The 14,185-nt window shown below is 44.4% G+C and overlaps 1 protein-coding gene across 2 annotated transcripts in view; it reads left to right on the top strand.

The window, feature by feature from the left end:
- The window catches only part of tinc (transmembrane protein tincar), a 38,611-nt gene extending 24,426 nt beyond the window's left edge, over positions 1-14,185 (top strand). Inside the window, exons 5-8 of one of the 2 annotated variants that reach the window (XM_017148208.3) lie at positions 6,056-7,903; positions 9,050-9,524; positions 10,936-11,671; positions 12,856-14,185. In XM_017148208.3, coding sequence (XP_017003697.2) covers positions 6,056-7,903; positions 9,050-9,524; positions 10,936-11,671; positions 12,856-13,713 — 3,917 coding nt within the window. In that variant the 3' untranslated portion in view covers positions 13,714-14,185. Of the gene's footprint in view, positions 1-6,055; positions 7,904-9,049; positions 9,525-10,935; positions 11,672-12,855 lie in introns of those variants that run through there. The other variant, XM_017148209.3, reaches the window with a different exon arrangement.

The following is a 14,185-nucleotide window of genomic DNA, read 5'->3' as shown; positions in this document are numbered from 1 at the left end:
TTTGCATATCATCCCAGGACCCATAACCAGGACCAGGAGTTCCCCGTGTGCTGTTTACTCCTCCATTTCTGTGTGCAGTCGGATCGGCGAATCTCACATGATGCCGTTGTCGTCGCAGCACAGTAAACTAATTCCACAGTTAATGACAGGCCGGCAAAAGTAATGGCGGGGAACTTACCAAAAAGTTGGATCCGAGCGAATGGAGATGTCCCCGAAGACATCTAAAAGAGTTTCTAGCTCTACCTAAAATATTTAATTTAATTACTGGATCATCAAAATTTCCTGAAGAATATTGCAGGAATAGAATATAAAATATTTTAAATACAAAATATATTTTAAATAGTTTGACTGCGATAACTATAATTACAAATCGGATTAAATAAAAAAAAGTATTCCTAACATTCGATAACATTTGTTAATCTTAAATCTTAATCTTAATCTAATTTTGAAATCGATAATAGCGAGTACCATTCTACTCATACAATTTTTGAATATATTGTTCAAGGATTAAGGATTAAAATAAAAACAAACGCAGGCTATATCAACGTGCATTACAAAAGTTAAAATGATAACCACTTAGTATAAAACGGTTCATAGTTATAAACTCTAACTTCCTAAGCCGCTTTACAAAGTACACATACCCTTTGCATTCAAAACTTTCGCTAAATGGCCACGAATGGACGGCTGGAAATGCGGAAGTGGGGGGAAAAACATCGCGACTGGTGCAACAATGATGGAAAGCTATGGCTGCAGCATCGACAGGCAAATCAAAATTTACTACATTTAAAGTGGGTCCGAGAGTCCTGCTCAGTCCCCGGTCAGCAGTTGGTCCTGGAATTGTTCGCGGGTTTATTGAACCAGTGGGAAACCGAAGAGAACCAAAGAGAACAGGACGAGAAGACAATGGCATCCACATCGACCAGTCCAACCAGTCCATCGTTTCCACGCGGACTAAATTAAAAATGTGGCATCGACAGCGGGGCAATGGGTTTGGGTTTGAGTTTGGGATGGGGTTCACGATTGGCTGGATCATAAAAACCATGACGAGATGAGTTTAAATCCTCCTCGCTAACTGACTAACTGACCGACTGACTGGGTAGTCCTCCCTATGTGATTTTTCAATTAATTTCGTTGTCGTTTTTTTTTGTGTTTTTTTTTTCTTTCTGATGCTCCTGTTTTTGCTCCCCACAAAAGTCGATCTCTTGTCGCTGACAGACATTCAATGGCGTTGGCGGTCGATGTGCAATCTATGCTGGGCGGGAAATTGTTTTTCCACCCACACCAGCCCCGCTCTTAAATTAGAAAATCATTGGCACAAATAAAAAGTGTGCAGTCAAAGCTAAAGTTGCACTTGGCTAAGAGAGGGGAAGGGGGAAAATGGATGGGTCAAGGGGCCAGCTGGTCAGCTAAGTGCAATGCCTTGTCTCGCGACTCCTTTTCGCCATTTTCACGCTCGACTGGCTGGCTGGCTGGATTTTCTCCGTTTTCCTTTTCCCTTCTCCCTTTTGTCCCCTGCAATTTGTCAACGCGTCTGACATCCTTAAAGACTTAAGCTGGCCAAGATTGGCCTGTCGGCTCGGCTTGATGATGCGCTTATGCCTGTAAGTTGAGAATTATGATTTTCAGCCAGCAATTAGAAATCCTCTGCATCTTGATTGACAGCCAATGATTGGGGGAGGTATCCAAACTAATGGGTGGTTGGGATCGGAACTTTTATATTAGCAAAAAATCGGGACCACAGAAAGATGAAGCAATTAGGCGAGGCGAATCATAAAAAATGCTTTTAAAAGTTTCGCCCAACTCGCATAAAAAGCTGCAGGGGAAAGCCATCAAAGGAGTGCAAAATATGGCCACAAATGCATTTCACGATTACGTTTTATTAAATTCAAAAAGACTTTAACGACTTGGGAGAAATTTCGTATAAGCAGTGTTTGCCTCGGAAGCTGTAAATTATGGGTTATTTAAGAACTCATAAAAGTAAGGTGGTTAAGATAAAACAATGAAAGATAATGCTAGAGAGAGGAGCAAAAAAAATGTGTACTAACAAAGTTTTCCTGAAATCATAACCACTATTTAATGGAATTGTACGAACATGACTGGCCCAAAGATTTCTACTTACCCACTGACCCATTAAACTGCCTCATTTGCATCTCAAAGTAAAAGAAAACTTATTAAAATATTATAATAAAAAAGTTCCCAACGGCCTGCAGCTGTTGTTGGCAGCCAGAAAAAAGAAATCAGAAAAAAAGTTAGGTGTTCAAGGAAAGGGCGGCAAGGAAGTAAGGAAGTGGTCGCAATTCATTAATTAATTTCATTAATAGATGACACAAAAATCACTTCGAAGGACAATTTTATGGCGAAATCACTTATACGCCATCCTGCATTCATAAATAACACTATGCAGCATCAAAAATTAACCTCGATGAATGCTATATTTTTGGATTCGTTACGAATTCCCAAGTTAAACTGCGTTTTCCAAAGAGTTCCCCGACGCAAGGATTCTTAGCAAAAGGACCTCAAAGTTCGAAAAATGCTGAAATTTGCCAACTTTGCGGAGCTCTCAGAGGCAAATGGATGCATGGCTTGGTTCGAAGTTAAAGTTTTTTAAAAGATACACCCTTTATCTTTCAAACCCCATACATAAAATAATTTTAGGATTTTTTTTTAAGGCAGAAATAAATTCCAAAAAAACATAGTCAAAAAACTGAAAAACATACAGCTGCGGTCAAAATAGTAGCAGTGTCGCCGCCTTGTGTTTTTAAAAGTTTGATGTTGTAATTTTTTCTTATCCAATTAGTCTAATAGTAAAATTATAATCAATGCAATATTACCAGGAAAAGATCAATTACAACAACAAACTTTTAAATACACAGGGCGGCAGCACTACTACCATTTTGACCGCATCTGTATACTTTTATGTTTTTTGACTATGTTTTCTAGAATTTCTTTCTGCCTTAAAAAAAATCTTAAAAATTTTTTAAGTATGGGGTTTAAAAGATAAAGGGTGTATCTTTTAAAAAACTTTAACATCGAATCAAACCATGCATCCATTTGCCTCTGAGAGCTCCGCAAAGTTGGCCAATTTCAGCATTTTTCGAACTTTGAGGTCCTTTTGCTAAGAATCCTTGCGTCGGGGAACTTTTTGGAAAACGCAGTTTAACTTGGGAATTCGTAACGAATCCAAAAATATAGCATCCATCGAGGTAAATTTAAAAAGCACTAAAAATGCTGCACAGTGTAATTAATGCAGACATCTCTGGCGAAAAACAAATGAAAATTCAGATGAGAAAGTTCCGGGGGAAAGGGCAGGAAAAAGTGGATGGATAGCAGTAGGCCCCAGTCCAGCGCCATATTGGGCGCATAAAAGGCTGCTAAACAGGCTCGCTTAGATTACCAGGAGGTTCGTGGATGGGTGGATGGGGGTTGGGGTGTTGGAAGTGGGTGGCCTTCTCGACGGGCGCTCCGGAAGTGGCTCAAGACATTGGCCCCGGACTGTCCGTTGGGGGTGAGCAGCAGTTACAGCAGCGGTAAAAAAAGTATGTCAGCAAGCTGGACTCCAAATATATTTTAATATTTGAAAAGTGCTTAAATTAAAAATAAAAATTTAATGAAGTTTAACCAATTTTTCTTTAGGCTTAGTACTCAACCCAACAAAAAGTCGTCCAAAACAAAAAACTTCATATGAAAAACAACGTCAAAAAATTTTGTTTCATATGAAGTTTTTGTTTTGGACGACTTTTTGTTGGGTTGAGTACTAGCTCTTACTTTTGGCTAAAATATAATAATGGTTAAAATAAAATTGAGTCAAAGTTTTCAAAGTATCCCTGATAAGGTTGTTGTAATTGTGCCTGTGAACCTGGGTTCTATAAAGGCAACACCACTATTTTTCTGACCGCAATTGTAGATTGGCTTAGCTGCCAGCCGACATCTTATCATTATTCATGCTAAAGACTTAACGAGCGCGAGTTTGAGCTGCAGGAAGGGCCAGCGATTGGGTGGATTCTGGGCTCTGGGCTCTGGGATAATGTGGGCCCCCCGTCTTATCGCAACTATTACCGCAGCGGGAAGTCCCCGGCACCGCCATCGCCACCGGTGGGCGTGGCCGGAGTTGGATTTGCGCATTTTCATTACTCTTATCCCCAGAGCTCCGGCATCTTTCGTATCCTGCATCGTCCTTTCGGCCGCTCGTTCTCGTTCTCGTTGGTGTTATTGTCATTGGCATAATCAAGAGGGAGAGTGGGTGGCTTGGATGGGAGGCCTCCGGGTTAATCTTCAGATTTTCGGTGTTGTCGGTTTTACGAGCCACTTGCCAGCATCGTCTTTAGCCATAACAACAACGACAACGCCAACAACGACATATTATTATGGCAGCCATTGTTGTAATTTCGACTCAGTTCGTGTTTCCCGGTTTTCGACTTGGCTTCGCCCATCTTGGCCCTCAGATTTTCGCCCTTCGTTTCGGGCCATTGTCTTTAATATTTGCCCGGCAATTCTTATTTCGGCGGCTTTCTTTTATTTCCAACCGCCCGCTGGGTAAATGTCCTTAAAGCAACTCGACTAATAAATTATTTTATGAAAGTGTTAACTTGGCAAATTTCCGTTTCTTTTCCCTATTATTAACTGGGGCATTCTATAGGTGCTATGCTATGTATATGCCATGAGCGACATCATAAAGTAAACTAATTAGAAAGCTTTCAGGAATCTTCACAAAGCTCAGCGCCGTCTTAACTGGGCTAAGACAAACAAATTTGTGACTTCGAGGCGGATTTAATTGGGCTTAGGGGCTGTGGCGGAGGGAAAAGTATTGGTGCGGCGAATTCCTTGGGGTGGAAAAGTTACCTGCTTTTGACCCCCAAAGGGATGTTAGGATTATTTCCTAACCGATTGCCTTTCAAAGAACTGCTTAAATGTTGCGCATTTTCCATTCAATATTTCATTATTTTCCTGCTTAATTCCAAATCATCGAGCAAATTTCTTATAGAATTACACATATTATAAAATTTCAAAAAAGGTAATGATAAAGCAGATTAATAACAAATTATGAAATATATTAAATAGTTTCCAGTAGATATTTGCATGCTTGAAGGAGTTCCAAAGCTTCACAAATTATGTTCCTTAAAGTTCCCAACGCTGAGAAATGTGTTTATCTCTTCGCCTGATTGGTTTCCAGACTCCGCTGGGCCACTCCTTGTTGTTTGGTATAGAACTGAGGAAAAGGGTGTCATGCCAACCCCCGGAGAAAATCCCCAATTCTCAGCTCACTCCAATAAATCGCAGAGCCTGGAGTATGGACCGTAATAAACATGAATATTAAGCTAGAGTTAGGACAGTGCAGCGCAGTTATCAGTTGGGATGTATAGTTGATACCATTGATGGTGTAAGCAGATCGGGTGAAAAGGTGTAGGGAGGTTGGTCATAGACATATGTGTACCTCCACATATGTTCCCAATGTGCGCCTAATTAGACCTCCGAAACTGACCGTCCATGGTGCCTAATGCTGGAATTGTGAGCATTGTTTTCCCATTTCGGCAGAGTCGAACGGAAATGGAATCTGCCGGGGGGATACATGTGTAGGTTTTTGTGTTCCCTTTTTTTGCTTTCTGCCTTTCAACCAGGCCAATACAGCGTAGTTTTCCTATTGTCAGGTCTGCGCCATCGATTTCCCAAGCTTTCGATTGGTATTCATTGAGATTCAAGCAAAGAAAATTCATCCCTTTCGGTTGGGCAACCCCTTGCCTACCATCTAATAATCAACAGGGCGTGGATTATAGAAGTCCTGCAAGTATCGATGCCTCATTTAATTAACGATTGAGGGGAGATTCGAGTGGAAGACAGGAAGCCGCTCTTGCTCATTACAGGAGCTCATGCTTATGCAGGCAGTGTGTGCGTTTGTCCTTAACAGGTGCTTCCCATGTAATCCTGCGTGATGTATTCCAATTAGATGCGAAAGCAACTTGCGTTTGCCTGCTCTGCCGAGTTCAAAGCAATTAATTCTATATACTTGAGCACAGCAACTTATCCTTTCTCTCTCTATCTCAATCTATCTCCATTGCAGAGCAAATTTGGGCCACTGAATTGGACTTTGTTGTGATCAATCGACGCAATTTGATGGCCATGTCGGTGGTGGGGGCCACGCCACCCTTCCCCAGGCAGCAGCACCACCAGCAGGAGCAGCACCACCAAACCAGATTGAACCTGACCGCAAACAGCTTGGAGCAGGACGAGGAGGACTACTTCAACGATACGATGTTCACGGCCATTCGAGGAGCCCAGCCAGCCGGGGGCAATAACAATTTGTTCGACCTGCGACCCGATAAGGCAAGTGGCAGAAAGGCGGCCAAGACGACGGCAACAACGAAGGCGAGGACAACGAGCACCACCTCCACATCCACATCCACCACCAAACTGGATGCGGGCAAGGGCCAATACTTTGAAGTGCCCGATTTAATTAATCAAGATATCGACGAGGAGGAGCGTCAGGAACTCGAGGAAGCGATGCGTGGCGAGGATGGGGATGCTGATGAAGACGGGGAGGGTTTCGTCGAAGAGGGGACCGTCATCATGCCCGATTTTGATGAGCTGCCGCCAAGAACCGCAGTTGGCACGACAACCACAACATCAGCCTCCTCGGATGCCGGCAAGTTGGATGTGGAAAATTGGCAAAAGCTGGGAACCCTGGGCAAAGAGACCACAACAACCAGCTCTAGTACAACACCATCTACAACCAGCACCACTACAACAACTACGACGACAACAACAACCACGGCTGCAACGACAACAAGTAGTAGCACCACCACGCAAAAACCTGTTGATGTAACAACCAGCCGACAGCCACATCACCACCATGGCAAAACCCGCAAACACCACAAACATCACAACAAACAGAAGCAGCAGCAACCGCGTCGCCACCACGTGGCCTCCCACGAGCAGGTGATCCTCGAGAGCTTCTCGCCGTCGTTGGGGCAGGAGGAGGAGACCACCACCCGCGACAGCAGCATCCATCGAGTGAGGCCCGAAGTGCTGCCGGAGCTACCAATTCCCTCGACTCCAGTTTCGGCCTCCAATTCCAAGATCATTGCCATCAAGCCGAAGAACCAGAAGCGTAGGATTTCCAAACGGGCGGCGGGTGTAGAAATTGAACCGGAATATTTGCTTGGCGATGCCAATATAAATTCCAGTGAATTTGTGGCCAAATCGAATGAGGAGGAGCCGCTAGCCGAGGAGAGCGAGGATTTCGAGCTGGAGGATGGTGATTTTCAGGCTGTGCCCGCCTTGACTCCCTCACCGCCGGCGGCACCAAGTGGCCCGAAGGCTGGGCAGGATTACGTCCGGTTGGATGGCTTTGCCGGAATGCTGCAACTCTTCTTCGGCATCGATAAGCCCATCGATGTGGCCATTTTCTCCCAGCCACCCAGTGCCGAGTTTGTCAATCTGCTGTGCGCATTGCTGGTCTGGTCAGTTAGATATCCGGCGGTCTTTTGGAACACCTCCAAGGCCTTTGCCTGCGTCTTTAGCCTCCAGATGGTGGTGGCCGCTTTGGACATTATCCTCGGCTATGTGGGCGTCTCGAATCTGTACAAGCTGCAGATCTACGCCGAGGCCATGCCAGTCCATCAGCCCGGGCTCATCCTAAACGCAGTGGTCACCCTGGCCCTGTACCTTCTGGCCACCGCCTTGGTGCTGGCCTCCTCGATGGTCATGTACTTGTACGGACACGGTCGCCTGGCCACGCGAATGCGGGATCGCTCGATCATCACCCTGAAGAGCCACCAGACCTGGATCTACTTCGCCCACTGCGCCTCCCTGTGCTTCGTCCTCGCCTTGGCGGTGGTGAAGGCGCCGCTTCTCAACGATCTCAGCGCCACCTACAAGAACAACCTGCATTGCCCCACTTTCCTGGCGGGTGAGTACAAAATTTTGACTAAGGGTCTTACTTAGTTTAAAATAAAAACCATACTTTTAATGCTAATCTTTAGGCAATCATATCGGCTTTTAGTTGATCATTTTTTTTACATTAAGAAAAAAATAAAAATTAGGATCTTAGTTCAGATTACAACTTGATAATCCATTTCTTAAGGTGTTACTTTAAACCTTATCAGTTTGGGTTTAGTCTTGGGTTCAGTCGCGTTGAATTTTAAGAATTTAACGTCAATGGCGTTTTTTTATACATTTTTTGTACATGTCTTTACTTTATTTGAAAAACATTAAAAAAAAAAATAATCAAAAAAAAATAAATAATAATTTTTAAAGTTCTTAGAAAAAATCGCCCTTAAAGTCAAATTTTTAAAATTCACTGCGAATACTTTTTAAAGAGTTAATTCATTAAAAAAACTAGTCGCGTTGAATTTTATAAATTTTTCGTCAATGACGATTTTTTTATACATTTTGTAGAAAATTTATTTTTTAATTTATTTACTTTGTTTGAAAAGCATTTTTTTATAGTTTAAATAATTTTTAAAGTTCCTAGAAAAAAATGCCATTAAAGAATAATTTTTATACCCGTTATTAAAATTCAGTTCGAATAAATTTTAGAGAATACCAAAACTAAGTTCAATATGTTTTTTAAATAATAAATTAAAGCATTGAAAAAGTTCATTAGTGAAAGTTTTTGAAAAGTCTTTTTGTCAAAACTAGTTGAAATCGATGAATTCATAGATAAAGACGTTTGAAATAGCAAATAGCGGAGGGGTCGTGATGCAAATCACTTCGGTGTCAAAGTCCCCATTTGATTAAGTGTGTTGAATCTGCATAATTGGATGGAAGGGGGGTTTTTGAGCGCCTTGAACTCGGTTTGAGGTGTGTTTTGTGGTCTAAGCCAATTAGCGGCCTTGTTTGGACTTTGGATCTGCGATTGGTTGAGCGTTAATCGCCGGATAGATGGCCAGCCGATAGACGGAGACAAAGACTACGGGGGGGGCTAAGGGGTATTGAGTGTCACTCGAGGCGAGACAATCGAACTGCAGACTCGGTCCAATTAAGCTGTCATACGCCTGATGTGGCTTAACCGTATTACGTTTCCCATCTCACCTTTCCTCTTCTGATTTTCCAGCTCTCGTCGGAGTGACGCACCTGCTGCTGTGGATTGTCATCTGGCTGTGCCTGACCATCAAGCGTCGCTGGCACTTTAAGCTGCCGCCACTGGACAGCACCTACGGCGGCCTGCTGGGCAAGTCGAGTGCCCAGCCGCTCCTGATGTCCAGCGGCCAGCGGACGGGTAGCAACTCGAGCAGCAGCGGCTGCAATTCCACCAGCACCACGGTGAACGGAGGCGACTCCAAGCCGGACATGATGAGCACGGCCACCAGCACGGAACTGGGAATGGGAATGGGTGGGGGCATGGGTATTAACGGAGGCATGGGCATGGGCATGGGCGGCACTGGAATGGGTCTGGCCGCCCAGGAGGACATCTATTGGCCCAAGCTGACGCCCAGCTCGCCCAAGCTGAAGGTCACCTTCAACGAAGTTACGAGTACGTCTGATGATGTCCTACTAATTGGTGACCAAGAACAAACTGATGGCAAGCGGTAAAAAATCGTTTTTTAGCTACCAACAACCAAACAAACAAAGCATTACGGCTACGAAGCTCCGTATTTTGTCCGTTCTCTTAACTCTAACCCCATAGCAACTAGTTTCATTTAGTTTTTGTCCACATACACACACACACACTGCACCACCAAAAAAAAAAAGAAAATATTATCCAATCACCCAAACACACATAAAACAAAAACCACCAAAAACCCAGCACCAATTTTCAGGAATTCCATGTGATTTTGTGTTTTTCGTTTACCTAGACTGCTAATTCATTCATTTCGTACTTTATCGGTGTGTTTCCTTTGCACGTTCCTTTCCGTTTTTGGGAAAGACTCATTATTGAAAACTAATTGCCCAACACTAGCCATTAGTGCAGCGTTTTGCCACACCTAATTTTCCCCACATTTACCATTTACCAGCACTATTTTCTTCAGTTTTCGATTCGTGCGTGCTTCTGACATCCGCCATTTTATATAACCACTTTTTGCGTTTTCGTTTATTTTAAGCTTTTGTTTGTCCACTAAAACGATTGTTCAATTTTAACATAACAAAACGATTTATCCACATATATATATAGAGAGACATGTATGTATAGAGGATGAAGGATAATGATGAGAAACTATTTTGTTCCGCTTGTCGCCTGTTTTTTAAAAACGATTCTTTTCATTTTATTTTTCAATTGTTTGATTTACTAGAACTTAATTACTACTAACTCTGGCTAATTGAGTGTGGGCGAATTGAATTTCAATTAACAATTACTACTAAAACAAAGAGTTCGCAGATTTTGTGTTGTTGTTGTCGATGTCGCCGTGTTGTTGTTGTCGTTGTTGTCCTTGGTAATTAGTTTAACTAACCGGAAAACCATTGAACTAACACAGACAATGTTTGCACAAATTCAAGGGAACAGAACGAATTTTAGAAATATTTTAAAGGGCTTGAAAAGGTAATTTAAATGAGATGAAAATAAACTGTTAATTCTACTCTGTCATTAAATACGATATTAATATAATAAGTATTTTTGTTTATTATTGAATGACTAGCTACAAATTTTGTGTAGAAAAAAGTCTATGTCTATTTATAATTTAGAAAAATCTTAAACAGTTTAAAACTCAGGTTATAATCTTGATTTTATTATTAAACCGTTGGAGTTATTATATTTTCCTCCTTTGTGTAAAAAAAGAGATGTCACTTATAATTTAGAAAAATCTTAAACAGTTTAAAACTCAAGTTAAAAACTTGATTTTAGTTACTAAATAGTTAGATCTATTATATTCGATTCCCAGCTCTTAATTCGATCTGTTCCCAGAGGTGCCTGACAGACCTGAAAGCAACCAACACAAGGCGACATTTTAGTTAGATAATATGACACCCACTGACCAGAAACATATCCATATCCTCCCTTAGCCATACGAGCCGTGGAGCCTCGATATGTTTTGCCAGTGCTGCGGGGGAAGCTGACGACGGCGAGTACGCGACACTAAGGGCGGCCACCGCCGGAGCCGTCGTGGGCATCACCATGGGCATGAAGAGGGGCGTTAGCAACACCTCGGTGGGGGTCAGCCTGCTCCACCTCTCGGAGTACGACGAGCTTCCACCGCCGCCGCCGGCCAACCATCATCATAATCACCAGCAGCAGCAGCAGCAACGGCAGACGCAATCCTTTGCCCATGGACATCCCCACGACTATGCAAATCTCAGCGGATTGGGTGGCATCAGCGACGACAATATCTCCGAGGAGGGCAAGCTGCTGGCCTGTGTGCGCGACGACAGCATTACGTACGCCTCCACCAGGGACCTGGAGCCGCCGCAGCCTTCGACTCAGGCACCGCCACCACCGCCGCCGTTGCCCATGAAGGGAGCCCCAGTGCCTCAGCCACCAGCGGTACTGCCCCATTCCACCGGCATCTACGGTCGTGCCCCTCAAGCGATGCCCGAGATGATGCAGTTGTCGCCCGACCAGCACCACCACAATCCACTTCAGCACTCGCATCCTCTCCAGCAGAAGCAGCTACAGCAGCAGTCGCATCAGCAGCACCAGCAGCCACCACAGCATCCTCTCCAGCAACAGAGCAATCCGCAGCAGCATCTAGTCAGCCCCTTGGCTCCGGTCACGGTCGCCGTTCACACCAACGAAGCGCATGTAAGTGGAGAAATGGCTATATAGTATAGATATTTATATACTATAGGTAGATACTCTTCCTTAGGCAGGTTGTTAGTAGGGGGATTTTAAAAAAATCACATTTTCTAGGTGCACAAGGGACTTTCGTACACCCAAAAAATTCCTGAGTGTCTATTTAATATTTGTGGGTTAAAATGACACTGCTTATGGGATCAAATTTGGTCAAAAGTATACCGCATTTTAATAAAAAGAATTTGATACTAAATAGTGTGATTATGATATTTAATGACACCGGGTAGTGGTTTTTTAACACCAAAAAGGGTCAAATTAATATTTTCAAAAGTTTTAAAGTAACACCAGAATAGAGTCAATTTAATGACTTTCGGGTGAAAACTATTTTTCCACTCGATAGTGTCACATTGACACTTAAATAGGGGCATATTGATGACTATTTTTTTTTTTGGTGTAGCTTAGATTTCCCAATGGAAAACTTAAAAAAGATTATTCACAAAAAATATTATAACTATCCCCAATTAGGAGTTAGCATTTCTATTCAAAACTCTTTCAAGTATACAACTTGTTTTCCCCACTTAAAGATAAGTTAGATAAGTTTAACTTTTAGTATCTTATAAGTTCAACAATCCCTGATAGGCCTCTCATATGTTGCACCCAAATTCCCCGTCACAATGAAATAAATTCCCAGACTTTTGGGTGCACCCATAGCTAGGGTATTTCCCCCTCAGCATAGTGAATAGTGCATAGTGAATGATTTTGTGTTCTTGCTTGTGATTTGCATGTGGGATTGCAGGGAGGCTGTGCGTCGTCATGTGGGGGCGTGTGTGTAGCATGTCACGCCCCTGGAGCAGCCGGAGATTTATGTTTGCTGTTATGAGACAGCATAAATCAGTGCCAGGGCCACAGACAGGGCATGGACATGGACATTGAGGGGGGTTTGTGGATTGTTCTGGGGGACAACAGCGACAGCGACACTGTCCGAAATTAGTGCTCCGGCTGATGGATGTGCCGAGGATGAGAATGAGGATGAGGTTACGAGACTGTCTCCCCGATTTGATTTGATTTCGTTTTCACTTGCAGACGGGGCCACGCTGAAGCAGAGCCCCTAGTCCCCCTAGTCACCTCCTAGAATCTCTCATTATCCCGACTGCTCCCTGACCACTTTCACTTTGGTTCTGCCCCATCCCCAGATCGCCTCCAGTTCCACACCCCGCTGCCTGCGACGCGCCGATTCGGGCGTTCCCAACGAGGCGTTGACGCCCCGCAGCGACACCACCTCCACCACCGAGAGCACCAACACCACCTCGCCGCCGGAACGCGCCCCCTCCGAGTCCTCCAGTGGCGTCCATTCGGGCGAGGAGCGTGAGCTTGAGGTCATCATCCGGCCGCGGGCCAACAGCAAGCCACCGCCACGCCCCCCGCAGCCGCCCATCCAGGAGGAGCCCTACGGTCGGTGCACCAATATGCGCATGTCCAGCTTTAATGCCGATCCCTTGGCCAGCAGCACCGCTGCTGCCTCCTCGTCGTCGGTCATCAATAGTGCCACGCTGCCGCTGCAGCGTTCGGTGCCGGAGCAAAAGTTCGACTATACGGCTCACTGCAGCACGATGCCGCTGCCGGTGGGCTGCCACAGCCAGCAGCTCGCCGGATATGCCTCCACCTCGGCGATGACCAGTTCCATGGGTCCATCGCTACCGCCGCCGCCGCCATCGCAGGTCTCCAGCTTCATGACTCCGAGCAGCAGCGGCAGCAGCATGCACTACGCCAATGCCTCGGTGGCCATGGGAGGTGTTGGTCAACAGGCGCCGCACACCACGCTGCCCAATGGAGTGCGCTACTCCAATCCGCACTTCCTGCGCCGCCTGCCCCATGTGACCAAGGCGGCGGAGTCGCCCTATGGACACCTGGGCTACGGAGCCGGTCATCATGCCTTCGCCAAGCTGCCGCACGAGACGCATCCCACCATTCCGGAGGATCGCGACTCGGCCAACTACTCGATGGCCTCCGACCAGGATTGCGGACTGTATGTGACGGCCCAGCTGCACTAGGATGGCTCCTCTATTATACTATGAAACCCCCTAAATCCGTACTATTCAAAGTTTATAGAGTGACCCATAGCATTACCCATAACCTTCTAAGTTAGCCTCTCGGTTTTTGTACAGCTCCGGCCCCCAGAGAAGCCATACCAAATCCACTAATCTTCCAAAGGATCAGCTGGTTACCTAATCCCCCAATGAATTACATTATTCTTCATTTGCTTCGACGCCTTGACGATGATCCACTCAAGTATGTAGCGCTAACTGCCACTCAGATGACCCACAAAAAAGAAAAAATTGAACCTAAAAAACTATATCTACATCCAAACTACACCTACATCTACGGCTAAATCTAAATCTAAATATATATTTATATTTATACATGCTATGCTCGTATACAATGTGTAAGATAATAAGCTAATCGTGTTTAAGTAATCAATGTAAACTAAAGTTTATCATATCATATATGAATGAATATCGGATA

Source organism: Drosophila takahashii, chromosome 3R (genome assembly GCF_030179915.1).
Source record: "Drosophila takahashii strain IR98-3 E-12201 chromosome 3R, DtakHiC1v2, whole genome shotgun sequence".
Taxonomy (NCBI): Eukaryota; Metazoa; Arthropoda; class Insecta; order Diptera; family Drosophilidae; genus Drosophila; species Drosophila takahashii.
The sequence above is the reverse complement of the archived record's forward strand: the minus strand, read 5'-3'. Positions and strand labels throughout refer to the sequence as shown.